At 33.7% G+C, this 20,153-nt stretch overlaps 1 protein-coding gene across 2 annotated transcripts in view; it reads left to right on the top strand.

The window, feature by feature from the left end:
* Positions 1-20,153, top strand: part of PTPRR (protein tyrosine phosphatase receptor type R) — a 371,281-nt gene that overhangs the window by 347,706 nt on the left and 3,422 nt on the right. The window contains exon 14 of one of the 2 annotated variants that reach the window (XM_031939194.1): positions 16,539-16,826. The exons of the other annotated variant lie outside the window; for it this stretch is intronic. Within the exon in view, the coding sequence (XP_031795054.1) occupies positions 16,539-16,623 (85 nt within the window). The 3' untranslated portion in view covers positions 16,624-16,826. Of the gene's footprint in view, positions 1-16,538; positions 16,827-20,153 lie in introns of those variants that run through there. 2 annotated transcript variants of the gene reach the window in all.

Below are 20,153 nucleotides of genomic sequence, written 5' to 3'. Positions count from 1 at the left end.
CCTTTTTTCTTAGATCACTATCTCCTATTCCCAGTTTTGATGTGTTAACCTGACCAAGAATTGGATCTACTCTGTTCCTTCCTGATCTATGAAAGGCTAATGAGTCCTTGGGCTCACACAAAAGGAAGAATTAGTATGTATAAGAATCCCAGGACTGAAAGGACCAAATCTGTGTGATTATCATGACAAGCCCAGACCCAGAGAAGATTTAAAAACTGCAGCCCTTTTCCTATTATGTAGAGGTGAAGGGCTACAGGAAGAAAATATTGCATATTCTGACAAACTGGGTTGGTGAATTCATTGATTTTTTGAACAGCTTTTTTTTTTTCTATTTTTAAAAAATATTTCTTATAAGTGATCCAGTAATCCAGTGTATTCACTGGATTAAGGAAAAGGAGAATGATACATAGGGAATGTGAATTATGTAAAAACAAAAAAATAACAATGAAAATAAACTTAAAAGAAGAGTAATTTGGAGATAGTATCAAAAAGTCATTATATGGAATTAAGAAAGGTTATATATTTTTGATATGTTTTGACATATATGTGTTCTCATCAATACAGATAATCTCTCCAGCCATGCAAATTTTAACCCTTCCATATCTTCTCTTCATCCTGCATGACTCTAGTATTCTATAAATCTGCCATAAAGAATCTACTCAATGTACTAGAGTCCTTCAATTCTAATTGAATTTGGATACCAATAGAACATTGCAGCTTCTCCATCAAATATCCCACAATCTCTCAATATGTAACCAGGCTCACTCCCTTTTTCTTTTTTGTCATACATTTCTCTCATGACCCCCATTATGTTGCTTCTCCTGAATAATCTTTGATTTATAATTTGTTACAGGCTACTTTTACATAGAATCAATTCTTTGCTCTTGAGTGACTCACAAACTCAATTTTTTCAGACAAGATACTATATTTCATGACACATCACAGCATCACCAGATGAATATAGATAATAAAAAGATGGACTTTTATTAGAACAGATTAGACATGGAAGAATCAGAAACAAAAGAACTCAACCCAATATTTGGTTAACCCAAGAATATAATTGAAGAACAACTCCCTATCAAACAGAGGTTAAGTGACTTGAGGTTATGTATATACAGCTAGTAAGTAGCTACAATCAGATTTTAACTCAAGACTTCCTGATTCCAGGTTCAATGTTCTATCCACTGGTATTATATGACAATCAATTCTCATGGACATGGCTCTTATCAACAATGAAGTGATTCATATCAGTTACAATGGTCTTGTGATGAAGAAAGCCTCTGCACCCAAAGAAAGGATAGTGGAACCTGAATGTGGACCACAACATAGTATTTTCACTCTTTTTATTGTTGTTTGCTTGCATTTTGTTTTCTTTCTCATTTTTTTCCTTTTTGATCTGATTTTTCTTGTGCAGCATTATATTTGTGAAAATACATATAGAGGAATTGCATATGTTTAATACATATTGGATCACTTGCTGACTGGGAGAGGAGGTGAGGGGAAGGAAGGGAAAAAATTAGAACACATGGTTTTTAGGGGTGAATGTTGAAAATTATCCATTGTATATGTTTTGAAAATAAAAAGCTATAATTAAACAAAATAAGAAAAAAAACTTCATGATCTGGGATAATTTAACTTATATTAATGATAAGTCTACTCTATTCAAGACACTTTATTAGGTGGGGCAAGACCAAGATGAAAAGTTATAGTCTCTTCCCTTAAGGAATTTAAGAATATATTGAGTAGGTTTGAATAGGGAAGATAAAACAAGTATAGAAATATGCAGGATGAAAGATTAGAAGATAGTATTGTGTTGTAATAGATAAAGTTCTGGATCTCAACTTAGGATGATTTGAGTTCAAATTCAGATTCAGAGACACTAGCTATATGACCCTGGATACATCACTTAAGTTCAGTCTACCTAGGTTTCCCCATCTGTAAAATGGGGATACCTGTCTCCCAGGATTGTTATGAAACCAACATTATGTAATATTTGTAAAGTCTTTGCAAAACTAAAGCTCTGCATAAATTTTAGTAGTTATCATCACATTGTTGTCATTGTTATCATGGTTGTTGTTGAAGTAAAGGAGAGCCAGATAAAGTGTTATGAGAAATTTCAGGATGAGAGAGATGAATCTCTTAACTCCTCTTTCCTCAGTGGGAATTGGACTAAATGATCTGACATTCTCTGATTCTTTGTGTATGAGAGTGTTTGTGTGTATGTGTGTGTGTGTTTGGGTGGGTTACAGAGACTGAACCTAAGGATGTTGGTGCTGGTCACCACTTCCTATGGTATAAAGGGCTGAAACTCTTGAGTTGATGCACTGAGGTCGGGACAGCTGAGCACTTGAGGCTAACTACCGATTGGACAATTCTCTATAGGCATATGCTTGGAAAATGGCCCTTTCCACTATCTTGTGCTGGTTTGATAATTGGTGTATAGAGAGGATCGTAGGAGGGACTAGGGGGTGGAGAAAGACTAGCTAGTCTCACTTTTGCGGTGGATGAGGAAGAAGGAGGTGGGGAGATTCTGTTTCCATCCTGTTCACTCCTACCCCTAAAGACCAAGAATAAAAACTAAGGACTTTGGCTTATCCTGACTCTAGCTGATTCTAAGGTATCCTGAGTGCTAGCGCAGTCATCACACTATGGACTACTTTTTACATTAAGACCTAGGTAGGAAATAATAAAGGGACAGCTAGGTGGTATGGTGGATAAAATACTAGGCCTAGAATCAGGAAGACATGACTTCAAAATCAACTTCAGATACTTACTAGCTATGTGATTCTGGGCAAGTTACTTCAACTATTTTCCTCAGTTTCTTCATCAGTAAAATGATATGGAGAAAAATAGCTCCAAATAGGGTCATAAAGAGTCAGACACAACAGAAAAACTGAACAAAAAGAAAAAATAACTAAAGAACAGATGCTATAATCTGGAATCTAGAAGGGTGAGGAGGGATTAAAAAAAAAAAAAAAAGGCCCTATTGTCCAGATGTCATTTAACTACTAATCTTATCTTTCATGAGGATTGGTCAGGCAACTAATATTTATTAAGCACCTATTTTGTGCCAGATTACTAAGCACTGGGAATACAAAGAAAAGCAAAAAAATAGTTTCTGTCTTTAAGGAATTCCCTATTTAATGGAGAATGCAATATTCAAACTTTATGCAAACTTTAAAATTTGCAAAGTTCTTTAATTGAAATTGCCTAATGAAAGATGTAATGAAGGTATGAGCAGTTTACCACAAGGTTTTTTGTTTTGTTTTGTTCATTTTTTTTATTATAGCTTTTTATTGGCATAACCTGTGCATGGGTAATTTTCCAACATTGACCCTTGCAAAAACTTCTGTTTCAACTTTTCCCCTCCTTCCCTCCACCCTCTCCCCTAGATGACAGGTAGTCCCATACATATTAAATATGTTAAAGTATATGCTAAATACAATATATATCTATATATACATATTTATACAGTTGTCTTGCTGCATAAGAAAATCGAATTTAGAAAGAAGGTAAAAATAACCTGAGAGGAAAAACAAAAATGCAAGCAAACAATAACAGAAAGAGTGGAAATGCTATGTTGTGATTCACACTCATTTCCCAGTGTTCTTTTGCTGAGTGTAGTTGGTTCTGTTCTTTACTGATCAATTGGAACTTATTTGGATCCTCTAATTGTTGAAGATAGCCACTTCCATCAGAATTGATCCTCATATTGTGTGGTTGAAGTGTATAATGATCTCCTGGTTCTGCTCATTTCACCTAGCATCAGTTCATGTAAGTCTCTCCAAGCCTCTTTGTATTCATCCTGCTGGTCATTTCTTAAAAAACAATAATATTCCATAACATTCATATACCACAATTTGCTCAGCCATTCTGCAATTGATGGGCATCCATTCAATTTCCAGTTTCTAGGCACTACAAAAAGGGCTGCCACAAACATTTTTGCACATCCTTTTCCCTTCTTTAATATCTCTTTGAGATATAAACTCAGTAGTAACACTGCTGGATCAAAGGGTATGCACAGTTTGATAACTTTTTGAGTATTATTCCAAATTGCTCTCCAGAATGGTTGGATCCATTCACAACTCCACCGACAATGCATCAGTGTCCCAGTTTTCCCACATCCCCTCCAATATTCATCATTATCTTTTCCTGTCATCTTAGCCAATCTGAGAGGTGTGTAGAACCACAAGATTTTTTTAATAAGAAGTTTTTATTATTATCCTATCTCTGATAGTATTTTTAAACAAGTATCCAAGCCAGAAAATAACTTAGGTGGTCTCAGTGTATGTGAATTACAGGATAATAATTTATCCCTATTTTAGTTAAGGAGAGTGCCTATACTGAAAAATCTGGAAAGTAGCAATGCCTAGATTCAAACCCAAGTCTTCTAAGAAGTCTAATGTTTTTTCCCCTTTATACTGTTCTTTTAATGATATAATTATTATGTATGTGACATATATATTACATACATATTTGTTTATTCAAAAGATAACTCAATTTAAGTAGCACTATTCCCCCCCCCCTTTGATGAATATCTAAGCACCAGCTAAATTAAATTCAAAGAGATTCATTACTAAGAGGTTGACCACTGGCAGACTTGATAAGATACCAAATGAATCACCTTTAACCAAATCATATTCATGTTATAGCATAGTAGGTAGACTCTCATTTATTAATGTTTAATTACAGTATGTTAGGGGAGGCAATATGGTATATTCAATAGAGAACCAGCCTTAGAGTTTGGACAACATTAGTTCAAATTCTGTTTTTGACACAAATTAGTGATTTAACTCTAAGTAAGTCTTCATTCCCCATTAAATTTCCCATTAAATAGTGTGTGGTATGGCAAATCCAATTTAAAAATACTCAGAGATATCTTAAGTGAAGAATAGAAGTATTTATTCTAGAATTTTGGAAGAAGTGAACTTCTTTCCACTGGAGTTCTACAAGTAGAGAGAGGTTAATTTCTACAGAGATTAAAATGAGTTATATAGTTGTGACCACAAGAATAATGCTTGGAAGTAACATGAACTTGTTAAATTTTTGACCTGAATTTTATGATGGTCAGTTTCACAAAGTTTATAACTGTTTGCAGGTGTTTTATGCAACTGCTTACAATTATTTGTCCTATTTATTTTCCCAAATTCCCTAGATATACTGAATATAAGTTATAAATTCAATCTACCTTAGTTAATGATTTTATAAGAAATCATATAATCCCCCACAAAGAGATTTGTTTGGAGGTAAATAATCCATTAAACTAGAATAACCAAGGAGATTTAGTTTACCTCAGGTTTTCTCAACAAATAGAGATTAGCCAATTTATAGACCTCTTAGAATATCTCCAGGCCATTAAATAGTTTGATTCTTCTTTAAACAGTTAAGTAAAGGTCCAGGAAATCAGATATTTCTACTAGAAGAGCAAGTCTTTTGTTCTCCTTCCCAGAGTTTAAGGATTAACAGACCTTTGAAATTGGGGCTGGAATTATCAAGTGACAATTCTTGAGAAGTCCTCAATTTCCTGTTACACTCAATAGGGAGTTCCTTAAGGGCAGAAACTATTTTTTGCTTTTCTTTGTATTCCCAGTGTTTAGTAGCCTGGCACAAAATAGGTGCTTAATAAATATTAGTTGCCTGACCGACCAATCCTCATGAGAGATAAGAGTAGTAGTTAAGTGACATCTAGACAATAGGGCCTCTTTTATACCTCTCCTAGATTTATACACCCTTCTAGATTCCAGATTACAGCACCTGTTCTTTAGCTATTTCTTCTTTTTGTTCAGTTTTTCTTTTGTATCTGATTCTTTATAATCCTATTTGGGGTTTTCTTAGCAAAAATGCAGAAGTGCTTTGCCACTTTTCTCCATATCATTTTACTGATGAAGAAACTGAGGAAAATAGTTGAAGTAACTTGCCAACTTCAACAATTTGTCTTCATCTTATTTCTCTTAATGAAATTTCATTTGGTACTCTGGCCACAGGAAGAATTTGAAACTAGAATTTAAGAAGCAAAATAAAGAGTTTTTACTTCCAACATGGTTTTTTTGCTTGTTGCTTGGTTTTATTTTTGTTTTTCTTTGAATCTCTGTGGTCATATCTTGGGATCTCCTTCATGTTCTTAATCTTGGAGGCTTGATTTTGGAACAACATCCAAAAGTTTTTGCTTGTTGCTTTCCAGGATAGTGGATAGTGCTCCCATCATTTCTAAATGTTTTGATCAAACTTTTTAGGTTTGTGGGAGATTTGGGGTTGTTTTATTTTGTTTTTGCTTTTAAAATAAAAATTCTTTGGTACTTTCCAAGAAGAGGAAAACATCTCCTTTTAAAGAATAGAAATGTTCTTTGTTTCCAATACAAATGTTGGACAAAGTAACTTTAAGGGTAAAATTTTCACCTTTTAGAACAATTTCCCTTGCCCTCATTTTATAGTGGATTTTTAAGGTTTAGAGCTGAAAGAGAACATAGAGACTAGTTAGTCCAATGCTTTCATTTTATAGATGGGGTTGAGAACTAAATTTGAGATTTAATTGCCATAGCAAACTCTCTCTACCAATTCAAGCACACACCTCTATTGTAGTTTATATTTAATCTCGAAACACTGAGAGTTTAAGTAATTTGTCCACATTCATACAACCAGTACATGTCAGAGATGTAAATTCAGGTTCACCCAGCTCTCAATCTACTATGCCACAGATGAAGTACTGTTTATCATGTCACTAAACCAAGACAGGTACATAGAAATTTCACAAAAATTGTACTACCAGACCAAAGTACTAGAGCAAAGTGACCCAGTCACCAAAATGTTAAGACATGGAATCAGGAAGACCTGAGTTCCAATCTTTCCTCAGACAAATAGATTTTTGCCACAGGATAGGTCACTTGAACTTCTTTAAACCTGTTTTGGAGCAAGTGACCACACTAGCCACACTCACATAGAACTTGGTTTCTCTCTTCAGACTTTTTACCTTGCCCCATAAAGGTACCCTCTTCTCCTTTATATTTTCAGGTTTTTTTTTAATGGGGATAGGGGCTGTTTTTATAGGGGATAGAGGCTGTTTGTTTGGGTTTTTTAAGTTTTTATTTGTATTCCCAGTGATTAGCATAATTTCTGGCATAAAGTTAGTGATTAATAACTATTATTTCTATCTAATTGTCTATTATTGTTATCTGTAAACAATTATCTATTTGTCTGTCTATCCATTTTTTCTGTCTATTTAAATTTTTTTATTTGCAAAACGGGTTAATAATTGAATAATGGTAAGGATGAAACTGGGCAAGTAGTGCCTAGGCAAGTGAAGTTCGAGGTCTGGAGTCAAGAAGATCTGAATTAAAAATCTAAGTACAAACATTTACTATGTGACCCAGGGCAAGTCACTTCACACCGCTTGTCTCAGTTTCCTCATCCATAAAATGAGCTAAGGAAGGAAATGGCAAACCACTACAATGCCTTTGCCAAGAAAACCCTAAATGAGGTCATGAAGAATCAGACACAACTAAAAGGATTGAATAACAACAAGGAGATAGCTTTACATTAACTGTGTGTTTGGAAGAGTTGTTAATTTTCTGACAAAAAATGTAATTTAAGATTCATTAAACTAAACCCTGACATCACTTATCTTGATCTTGACTTTCTAAACTAACAAATTCATCCTCACATACTTTAAATGGATTATACATCATTAATGTAGTATTTCTAGGTCACAATACATTTTTGCCTACTCATCCTGTGAGATTCACATCTGTGAGTACCAGTGCTTTTAGAACTAATGAAACAAAAGCAAATATTTAAAAGGAGCACAGATTTAGATTTGCAAATGACCTTTGAATCATCTAATCATTTTGTACAAGAGACCAAATGACTTGTCTTCACCCAGCTAGCAAGTGTAAAAGCTGGAAATTGATTTGGAATCCTTGATCTTCAAAAGTAATAATCCCTTCCAAGAAACAATGTCATATGTTTTGTGGACTTGTTTATAATTGACATGTCTCTACAAACATTGGGCAGAATATTAAGAGAAAATAGAAAACATTTGCAAATGCATATGAGAAGCAATGCCAAGAATATATAGAAGGCTTTATAATCAGATATAAATTTATATCCCTAAACCTGAAAACTGTCCAGAATTTTACAATGAATTGAATTGAGTTAGCTATTTATGTAATTAATGAAAAAGAGAGAACATCATTTTCAGTTTACATTGGATGGTAGAGAGTCTTTATAGTTCAGCTGAAATCATACTATAGAATCATCCCAGTCTTCTGTCTGCCTCAATATAGTGTTACTAATGCAGAGGAATTCCAGCTGCAGTAGGAAATATTCAGCCACCAATTTTCTCAGCACTATATATTATTGTGAGAATTTTATTCATCTTGGTTTTTAAGTTTTAGATATTTCTTCTAAATTTACTTTACCGAAAGAATTTCAACCAAGAAAAAAACTTGAAGGAGTGTAAATTCCTTTGCTGGCCCTGAAGTGAGTCACCATTGGAGAATTTTTCTGTCTACTGATTAGACCGGATACATGATAGGCGTTACAGGAAAAGCAGCTAACTGTACATGTGAGTTAATGGTCACAAAAGCTTGTGATTTTAGCATGTTAAGAACCAAATTCCTATCCAGTTCATTTCTTTTGTTTTCATCTAAAAGGATTTTAGCAACATGCATTCCCAAGGTTTAAGAGAAATTTTTTAAAATATTCATTCTAAATTCACACTAATTGTGTGAGTGTGTGTGTGTGTGTGTGTGTGTGTGTGTGTGTGTGTGTGTGAAAGAGAAACAGAGATAGAGTTAGAAAGAGAAAGAGAATTATTGGGTAAGTTTTAAGAGGAGTGCCCCTTCTGCCACTATGATATGGACGGCATGCTCCCTGGAAGAGTTTAAGCAAATCAATAAATAAATGAAACTCTATGGGAATATATCAATATTCCCCTTTCCAGGAACAATGGCAGTATTTATTTGATTATGATTGATTTGATTATGTTTCCAAAATGAGAAAGGTAGAGGAAATGTCAAAGTCAAGGCAGAAGATATCCAGGTAAAATGTGAATCAAAGCATTTTATTTGCTTGTTTGTTTTTTTCCTTTTCTTGTGTTTTTTATCCCTTTTGATCTGATTTTTTTTGTACTGCATGACAAATATGGAGATATGTTTAGAAGAATTGCCCATATTTAATCTATAGCAGATTGCTTGCTGAATTGGGGATGGAGGAAGAGGAGGAGAGGGAGAGAAATTTGGAATACAAGGTTTTGCAAAGGTTAATGTTGAAAACAATCTTTACATATGTTTGGAAAAATAAAATATTATATACAAAAAAGAAGATGTTCAGGTAGTTGAGGGTAAAGCATGGTTGGAGTAGCTTGAAATAGTAAGATAAACTAAGCCCTCACCAATCAGGACAGTAAGGCCTCAGGAAATGAGTTCCAGTCCTAAAAAAAAGTTGAGATCTCCAGGTTATGAACTCTGGTGCTGGAAAGCAAGAGGGTTGGCAAGAAGATAATCAATATTTAGCAACAGCAGTTTTATTAAGAGCTGCTAGGTGGCAGAGTAGAGCACTAATCAGAAGCACTAGATCTAGACAGTAAAATTCACCTTTCTGAATTCAAATCCAGCCTCAGACACATACTAACTGTATGCCCCTGTTTGCCTCAGTTCTCTCATCTGTAAAGTGAGCTGGAGGAGGAAATGGCAAATCACTTCAGTATTTTTGCCAGAAAACCCCAAATGGGATCATGAAGAGTCAGATAAGATTGAAAAATAACTGAACAGTATATTTTGTGGTGTGTTCGATTTGCAAGTCTTGCTATATTTATGTAATATTCATTCATAAGCTTATTTAGAGAGTTCTATTAAGGCCTACTACTTTTCATTCTACTGCTCCAGCCCCACTGGGTAGGGTCTCATGTTTCCAAATTCTGGGGCCCTATCACAACTTATTTGTCCCACATCTCATTTCCTCATGATACAGTACATTGCTGATAAACTAATGACTACCTAGAGTGCTGTGCTTGGTGTGACTCTTTTCAGGAAATGTATTTGCATTCAAAGGGGACTACAGAGAGACAAAGTGATTAATGGTAAGAATTTCAGTTGTTATAAAAGAACTTCTCAGAGACTCTCACCTAGAATGCTGAGATGGTATTTAATCTCACAACAATGTTCTTGATTAAGATGGGACTACAAGGACTGGTATTCCACGTGGAAACATTACTTATCACTTCTATAGTAGGGAACTCATTACTTAAGGTGGTACCATTTCATTTCTGCACAGCTCTAACAAAATGTAACCTAACCTAACCAAACTTGATATAATGCAACACAATATAATATTGCAACACAATATAATATAACATATCAAAATTTAGCATGATATAATATAAACATAACATCACTAAGATAATATTCTATCGTTCCCTTGAAAATATCCCTTCTGTTTCTTTTAGCCATGTATAGTGGTATGTAGCAATAGGGAATTCATATGATATGTGTGTGTGTATGTGTGTGTATGCACGCACCCATGTGTATTAATAGCTGGTGTAAAACTGGTATAATATTACGATAACATAGCATATCATTGCATGATTAATTATATCACACATAGTATAATTTTTTATAAAATATATAAACATAAATTTATAAATTATATACAAGCTTCTTAATTATATACATATATGTGTATATATACACACAAATACACATATATACATACAAATTTACATAATATAATTTTTATCACTGTGAACTTTTACCTATTTGTTCTCTGGGATGAAGCAAAAGATAGCTAATCTTTCTTTCACATGGCAATCCCTTAAATGCCCCAAGATTCCTTTTATGTCCTTCACTATATCTTCTCTTCTTTGGAATAAGCCCCTTAGGGGAAAACAGCCTAATTTTGAGATTTTTCATCATCCTAGTTCCCTAGTGAATCCTCTAAAAGACAAGATCTCCGATTTCATCCACCCACACACTTCATCTCCAATTTATGATCTGGTCTTGACAAGTAGGTATCTTAAAGGACAAAATGTTAGACTTTAAGTAGAGTTAGGAAGATGTGAGGTCAAACCCTATTTCAGACACTAGCTCTGTTTTTGGAAAAGTCAGTTTCCTCATTTGCAAAACTGATTGTTTGGATGATCAAATAAGGTCAAAATATTTACAACACTTTGGAAACCTTAAGGTGCTATATAAAGACTAGATATTATAATTATTATTATTATAATGAGTCATGATCTCATGGTTTTGAAGTAGAAAGAGGGCTGATCCAGTTCCCTTAAAGATACTGATGTTGTGGCTAAAAAATTCATCTTCAAGCAATCCATTGATGAAACATCTGAATCTTAACTGGGCTGGTCCTCAGATGAAAGTTACTACTTAGAGAGACACCAATTCCTTCTCTAGATAAAATTATAATAATAATAGTTGCAATTTCCATATTGCTTGCTATGTGTCAGAAACTAAACACTTTACAATTATTGTCTCAGTTTATCCTAACATCAATCCAGGAAAAGTAGATGCTGTTATTATCCCCATTTTACAGTTTAGAAATGAGGCAAATGATAATTAAGTGACTTGCCCAGATTCACAGAGCTAGTGTCTAAAGTTGGATTTAACTGAGGTCTTTCTGACTCCAGACCCAACACTTCATCCACTGAGTCTCTTAGGTGCCTAAATAGCTCCAGAAAGACTGTACACATAAATATGTTAATATATATGTATTTGTATATTTGGGATAGCTTTAGCTGTTAGGAAACTAGTATTCATTTCATATATTATTTATATTTCACTGGAACTTTCAACCATTTAGTCTAGATCTTCCACATGATAAGCTTTTAAATGTTCAAAGCTTCCCGTAATAACCTCTACTAAGTCTTTTTTTTCTCTAGTATAATCAACTCTAATTCTTTCAACCAATTCTTATATGATATAATTTTGATTTCTCTCATCATCCTGATCATGCTTTTTATATATTTTATAGGTTATCAATGCTTTTCTTTAAAAAATGTTATTCAAAAAGAAATGGATATATAATAGTCAATTGTTATCTAACCAGGAAACTATTTTGGATAATGCCACCTCCCCTTTCCTTTGTATATTGCACCTCTGTGCATCCTCATTGTTTTGTTGGGAGTTTCATCTGTAGTCATTAAAACCACTAGATATTTGTCACATTAATTGATTTCTACTTACAACTCCCCGCCCTTCAAAATGCATAATTGATTTTTTTATTTATAAATTAGATGCAAAATAAAATTGGGAATAAGGATAGATATCATGAAGAGAAGAAAGGTCTGGCATTGTAATTTATTTTATAAAGAAGGACTGATGGTACCTTAAGCAGACTTGCAACTCCTTATAATTTAGAGTTTTCAAGAACTGTCAGGGTCATTGAGAAGTTGGGAGACTTCTCCAAGGCTACTCATCCAGTGAATCGTATGTGAGGGAGTTTTTTTGGTCTGGATATTTTTCTTGACTTAGAAAACAGAAATGAATAGTATTTGAGTAGTTCTACCTTCCCTCTCTTATAATAATCATTTATATTTATGTATGTGTGGATATATATAACTACATGATATATATTGTATGATGTTTTTATATGCTCACATATATCTATTCATGAATATAAGTATAAATAGAAATGTGTCTGTATAATACATATTATATATAACATGATTACATACAAATACATATATACACACAGGAGATACAAAGACAAAAATAATAACAAATTAATCTCTTCCCTCAAAGGGTTTGTGATTGATTGCAATCTAGTAAGAGACATAAAGTGTACACCTACACTAATCTTAAGGGAAGGCACAAAATCAGAGGAATTGTAAAAGGCTTCATCTAGCAGGTGTCATTTCTTTTGAGCATTGAAGAAAGTTAGGGAATTTTAAGTGATGAAGGTGAGGATGGAAGTACATTCTATAAAGATAGGGGTCAACCTGAGCAAAGGTATGGAGATAGAAGATGAAATGTGATGTATGGAGAATCAGAAAATAGATTCTTCAGCACATAACATGTGAAATCAAGTAATGTTTAATGAATGTAGAAAGATTTGCTACAGACAGATGATGAAACACTTGAGAAAAAAACAACAGAGGGATTGATACATTTTCTAATATTTAGAAATATCAGTATGGCATCTTAGTGAAGGATGGATTGGAAAGGTTAGAAACTTCATATAGGGAGAGCATTTAGAAATCTATTATTACCATCCAAAAGAATATTGATGAAAATTGAATTAGTGTGGAAACTATGTGAATAGAAAAAATGACTAGGGTTGTAAATCTAAGAATTGGAAGTATAGTTGTACCATCAACAGAAACAGAGACATTAAGAATAGAATTGGATTGGGGTAGGGGGGAGTGATAAGTGTAGTTTGGAATATCTTGAATCTGAGATTCTTAGGGACATTCAGTTGGGCATTTCCAACAGGGAGCTAATGACACATTTCTTAAAGTCAGTAGAAAGACTTATATTAGATATCTAGATCTGAGAGATGCATAGGAATGATCACTGAATCTATGGGACCCAATAAGATCATGAAGAGGAACAATATAGAAAGAAAAGAAGAGGGCCCAGGCAAGAGACTTAGGTTGACATCCATAGTTATGACTCAGGAAATAGATAATGATGCAAAAAAAAAAAAAAAAAGACCAAGAAGACTTGGTCAGGCAGTTGGTAAAAGAACAAAGCAATGTTATGAAAATCCAAGGGGGAGAAAACATTCAGTATCCAGAAGGAAGGATTGTTCTACAATGTCTTTTTTCTTTCTTTTAATGATTTGCACTGATAGGGAGGAAAGATTAGGATTATTGCTTAAGGAGGTGGTAAAATCAAATGAGGATTTTTTTAAGAATGGGAAAGACCTAAATATATTTATAGGGAAAACAGAAAATATCTGTAGATAGGAAGAGATTAAAGTCTAGCAAGATAGTGGGGTGAGGATTTAGGAGAGAAAGAGATTAAGGCCACAAGATAAATTGACTTTAGCAAGGAAATCATCTCTTCAGAGACTGGAGCAAAGAAGAAGAAAATAGAGATATAACATAAAGGGTATTTTAATTGTGGAGAAGAAAAGAAAGGGGGAATTCTATGTGAATGTTTAACAAATAACTGGGGGGGATTAATTAAGACATACTAGTTTAATCTGCATTCTTAACATTTTTTCCCATTACTTTATTAAGTATAATTAATGAAACTAACTCAAGCTTTGGTTACAACATTTACTGACTTCTGAGGTGTAAATGTTTATATTAAAAATTTATCAGCTGACACTGGATACCAGCTGGCTCTTGTGCACTCATGCTTGGCCTTTCCTGAGAAAGAGGGCAAGGAATGGCTCAAATGAAGAGAGAAGAGAAAGTTTAGAATAGCTTCTATTGGTTGTACAAGAAATCAGTGGTTTCCAAAACTGGTTCAGGCTCTCATCCTAAAAGAATGATGACCTGATCAACCAATAAAGATTGAAAGATATTCCAATCTCACTACAAAAGATAACTGTGAAATTGTCAACAATAATCCCTCCATATGCTCTGCAAAATCCCAACATATTCCTTTAAAAGCCTTTGCATAACCCTTTAGAGCAATTATAATTGCCCTATATAAAATCTATATGTTAAATAATATAGGTGCTATTGGGAAAATTCTCCACCATCCTCAAATCACCTTGATCTGTGAAGATGAGATAGGATTTATTCTGTTTATTTTTTAGCATTCTCAAATAGGGCTGTTTTAATTTGTCCCAAGGTATACCATGGACAAATACAAATTCTTCACTTAAGTTTTTAAAATCAATTTAAGAAAGCATAAGGTTGGAGAACCTTATCTTGACAATTCATATGAAAAAAGATCCAAAGACTTGAGTTGAAAAATTTAACATATTGAGTGTGTATGAAAGTATTATGCTCTTGGGTTACATTATAAGAAATAAAGAATTCAGATAATAACAGGTATCATTTTTATAACACTTCAGGTTTTACAAAATACTTTGAAGGTTTTTTTATTTTATCCCCACAACAACCCTAAAATATATCTATATTTTACTTTTACTTTTACTATCCCCATTTTACAGATGAGGAAACTGAGGTACTAACTTGTCTAGGGTAAGAGACCAGATTTGAACTCAGGTCTTCTTGTCTTTAAGTCCAAAACTCTTATCTACTGAGACACATAGCTGCTTTCATAGACACATGGATCAGGATCATAGCCAAAGGTAAAGGAATAAGAGATTTAACTATATTCTGTAATGGTTACCTGGAATATAATTCCATTCTGGGTTCTATAATTTCAGGGGTGGAATGTGCTGACAAATAAAAGGGCATCAAGCAGTTGGTCAATCAACAAATATTAAGCACCTATTATGAGCCAGGCTTTCTGCTAAATTGCTAGAAATACATAGAAAAACAAATAGCCTTCTGTCTAAGAGCTCACAATCGAATGAGGGATATTATATGCATAAAACTATGCACAACGAAAAATATATAACAGAGGGAAGACAAAAGCATTAAGGAGAAGAAAGAATTTTACCTGAGGCTTAAAGAAAGCCAGGAGGCAGAGATAAAGAAAAGATTTCTAAGCTTGGGGGACAGCCAGTGAAAAGACACTGAGCCGAGAGATAAAGTGTCTTGTCCTAGAAAGTTAAGGAGTCACTGGATCCTAATAAGGGGTAAGAATACCACAAACACCAGAAAGTTAGGAAGGACCCAGGTTATGAAAAGCTTAAAAGCTTAGTAGAAGGCTCTCCAATGGGAGAAGGTGAGGGGGATGAGATGCAACATGATCGGACTTGCAATTAAGAAAAATCAATTTGATAGCTGAATGGAAGATGAAGTGCATTGGGGAAATATTTGAGGCATTAAGGCCGGAAACCCAAACAGCAAACTATAGAACTATTTGAGGCTGGTTGTGATGTCAGAGGAGAGAAGGAGGTATATGTGAGAGATGTTACAAAGATATTACAAAAACCACAAAAAGGAATAGAAATATAAGACAATAGCTAGTGTCCCTGGAAGAATTCAAAAAGATTCTGGAGCTCTAGCTTCTATAGGATATTCCTATTCCTTCAATGGGAGAGAAAGGTGTACTAAGTGACACAAAGATCCTATTATGTTAATTTCCATAATAAGTAGGAAGCAATACTTTTCAATTCATTTTTAAGGCCTTCAGAGGTACAAAAATTTCTACTAGCATGCAGTTTTCATTGTCATCCTATTTAATCATCATTAATTCTTCCTTCCCTCCCTTCCTCCTTACCCCATCCCTTTTTCCAGTCACACTAATGTCTTCTTGTTCCCTGTATCAATCTTGAAGATAATAGAAAGAGATAGGATTTATTCACTTTATTTTAGATCCTAGTGATATAAGATAAACACTCTTAAATAGGGCTATTTTTATTTGTCCCAAGATATTTTTCTTGTCTTAGGCTTCTGTATTTATGTAAAAAAGATAAGAATTAGATATTTGGGGATAAATATTACCATTAGATTCTTTTGGGAGATTTCACTTTACTACTAAAAAAATTTATTTCATGTTGTAAAGGTTCTCACTCCTGGGGAATGCCAGAAGAATCACCTCCACAAAGACTAGAGAAGAATTTCATGACATGTATGGGAAATTTTCATGACTTGTTTGGGAGTTCCTGCACAACTTAACTACCAGAGACATATTTGATGGTTCTCAAGATATCACTGGTACCAGAAGGAACAGAAGAGCTAAGATCCAATTCCTTGAGGCATCTCATTTTTTTTAACTCAAAATACCTTCTCCTCTGTTTTTATTTTTGCTACTTAGACAAATGTAAATGGTGCATCAAAATTCTTTTAAGAATTTGTCCTTTTATATCAGATCTTTGGAGAAGGGAGGAATTTTTGACCAAATAGAAACTACAGAACATTATGAAATGCAAAATGGACAATTTTGATTACATTAAATTAGAAAGTTTTTGCACAAACAAAACCAATAGAAACATTATTAAAAGGGAAGTACAAAGCTGGGGTGGGGAGGGATTTTACAGCGTATGTCTCTGATAAAGGTCTCATTTCTAAAATATATGAAGAACTGTGTCAAATGATAAAATTAAAGCCATCTATAATCAAATAAAAAATGCTCTAAATCACTATTGATTAGAGAAATACAAATTAAAAAACTCTGAGGTACTTACCACCTCATACCTCTCAGATAAGTTCATATGACAGGAAAAAATAAGGATAAATGTCAGAGGAAATATGGGAAAACTGGGACACTAATATATTGTTGGTGGAGCTGTGAAAAATCCAATCATTCTGGAGAGCAATTTAGAATTGTGCCCAAAGGGCTATAAAATTGGATATGTTTTTGATCCAGCTGTGCTACTACTGGGTCTGTATCCCAGGAAATCATGAAGGAGGGAGAAGGACCCATATGCAAAAATGTTTTAGCAGTTCTTTTTATGGTTTCAAATAATTGGAAAATGAGTAAATGCCTATCATTTGGTGAATGGCTGAATAATTTGTGGTATATGAAGATAATGGAATACTATTGTTCTATAAAAAAATGATGAACAAGTTGATTTTAGAAAGGCATAGAAAGATTTACATGAACAGATGCTGAATGAAACAAGTAGAACCAGGAATACATTGTACATAGTAACAGAAAGATTATATGATGATCAACTATGAAAGACTTAGTTCTTCTCAGTGGTTCAGTGATCCAAGGCAATCCCAATGAAGTTTAGATAGAAAATGCCATCTATATCCAGAGAAAGAACTCTGGAGATTGAATGTAAATCAACATGTGTGTTGTGCACTTTTTTTTTTTCTCTTCCATGATTTTTTCCTTTTGTTCTGATTTTTCTCTCCCAACATGTTTCACAAAGAAATATGTATTTAAAAAGTTAACACACATGTATAACCAGAAAAAAATTTAAAAAGAATTTGTCCTTTTTAGGCCTTCATATCTTTTAAAGATGTTAAGAAGCTCATTTAAACCTTTGAACTTTTGCATGGTCTCATTTATGAAAAGATCAAGTACAGGGATCAGGAATTCACAGGGGTATAGATTTCTGAGGCATAGATTGTTTCTGTACCTTTTTTTCTACTCATTTATTACAGGAACTCTTACTCAGACCTACACTCATTGGTCTTCTCCTTGCCAGACATTTTTCTCCACTTCAGTGCCCTTCTCTGCTCCTCTTTTTCCAGCTCCCATTGCCTTTATAGAGAGAATGTAATCTCTCTAAAAGCAAAGATTTTCTTTTTGATTGTATTTGTATTTGGGCAGCTAAGTGATATAGTGGATAGCATGTCAGGTCTGGAGTCCCTAATACATGGCTTCAAATTTGACCTCAGATATTTCCTGACTTCAGAACCAGCATTTTCTCCAGACCACCTGGCATGTGGGATGTACTTATGAAAAAAATATGCCTCAGGCTTAAGGGAAGGTGTTTTGTTCACTTGTCCCACAATGCCATTTCAATAGAGCTAATCATTTATCCTTTGACTACAGAATGGTGAACAGCTTTCAGTAGAGGGCTCATGAACTATAGTTTTAAGAAAACAAAATCACACAGTACTTGAACTTGAGGGACTCAACCTGTCAGTTGAAAGATAGCTCCAAAGAGAAACTGCAGGAAGTATCAGTAGAATGTAGGGGAAATATGATCTCACTGGAGGAAAATTACCTATTTCTGGCCAAAAGTCCACATCTATAATTAAGTGCTGTCTGTAACCACCCTGAATTGTCCTGTCTTTATCCTTGAGACAAAAATTTTACTTTAATAATAGCCTTTTCAAGATTTGAATTCTGATGAAAAGCTTTTTCTGCTTCTCTTCTATCTACCATAAAAATATATCACCAGTAACCACACACCAATTCATTTCTGACCAAAATTCTTTTTGACATCATCGAGGCCCAACCACATTACTTTGACTCAAGTGTAATTCTTTTTTTTTATTTTAAACAATATTATTTGCATGTGCACATTTTTATCTAACCTAATTAAACAAAGTAGCAGTTATGAAAAAGAATTGAATGGATAAAAGGACAGACATTATCCTAAGAAATTTTAACTAATCTAAATTAGTCACCCCACTGAGACCTATATGCTCCCTAAACCCCCCAAAAAAATTGCTTTAGGAAGATGAGTGTTGGCCAGGACAATATTGGTTTAGATTATAACCTCATATATTTATATCTTAATAAGAAAGGATAGTAGAAGATTATAGATCAGTGGTTCTCAAAATATGGGCTAGAGAATCCTGGGGATCTCTGAAACCCTTTTAGAGGGTCTACAAATTCAAAAATAGTTTTTATTTCCAATATGGTAAATGTCTATAAATGTAACACAGATAAACAAAAACGCTTTGGAGAGATCCTCAATAATTTTTAATAGGATAAAGATACTAAAAACAAAAGTTTGAGAACCACTGTTATACACAATGTTAGTTCATAAAATAAGAAGAAATAGATTTGGAGGAAGAAGACAGCAAGTTCATAGGAATTGAGGAAAGACTTAACTAGACAAATCTTCTCAAAGGTATGTAGTGACTAAACTGAAATGAGAAGATTAAATATAAAAAATAAACAAGATTTATTTTTTAAAATACCTAGGACATAGTCTTTCCCATATTAATAGCCTATTTGGAATCTAATATCAGTATCAACTTTGCTTCATGAGGAAATACTCCAAAAGATTTAGAGAGAGGTTTTAAGAACAATGGAAGTTGATTGGCAGATCCCTTCCTTCTTATCATTTATATGAAGACATAAATAAAAACCACACAGAATGAGAAAGCCTTTTGAATTGTGATTTGTTCCATGGAAAAAGTACTTCCATCAATAAAGTTAAAGATTCATTGACATTTATTAAATTGTCAAATGTTTATTGTTTTGAATTGTGGGGTCTAAATTGTAAGCATAAACAGAATACCACTGATGGCTCATAGTTTTAACCAAAAATTATTTTGTCCCAAAGAACTATGTAATATGATTGAAGACGCAAAATGACCCAAGAATTCAGATTAGAACTAACAACTATCTTACAACTGCTCAAAAAAAAGAAAACATTTTGGCTGGAAAACAAGTTAATTTTGCACTATGTGATCACAGAGGTTTTATAGAATCTATAAACTGTCAACAACTGTATCATGGTTATTCAAATAGCAAATAAGAAAAATT

Source organism: Sarcophilus harrisii, chromosome 5 (assembly GCF_902635505.1).
Source record: "Sarcophilus harrisii chromosome 5, mSarHar1.11, whole genome shotgun sequence".
NCBI classification, from domain to species: domain Eukaryota; kingdom Metazoa; phylum Chordata; class Mammalia; order Dasyuromorphia; family Dasyuridae; genus Sarcophilus; species Sarcophilus harrisii.
The sequence above is the reverse complement of the archived record's forward strand: the minus strand, read 5'-3'. Positions and strand labels throughout refer to the sequence as shown.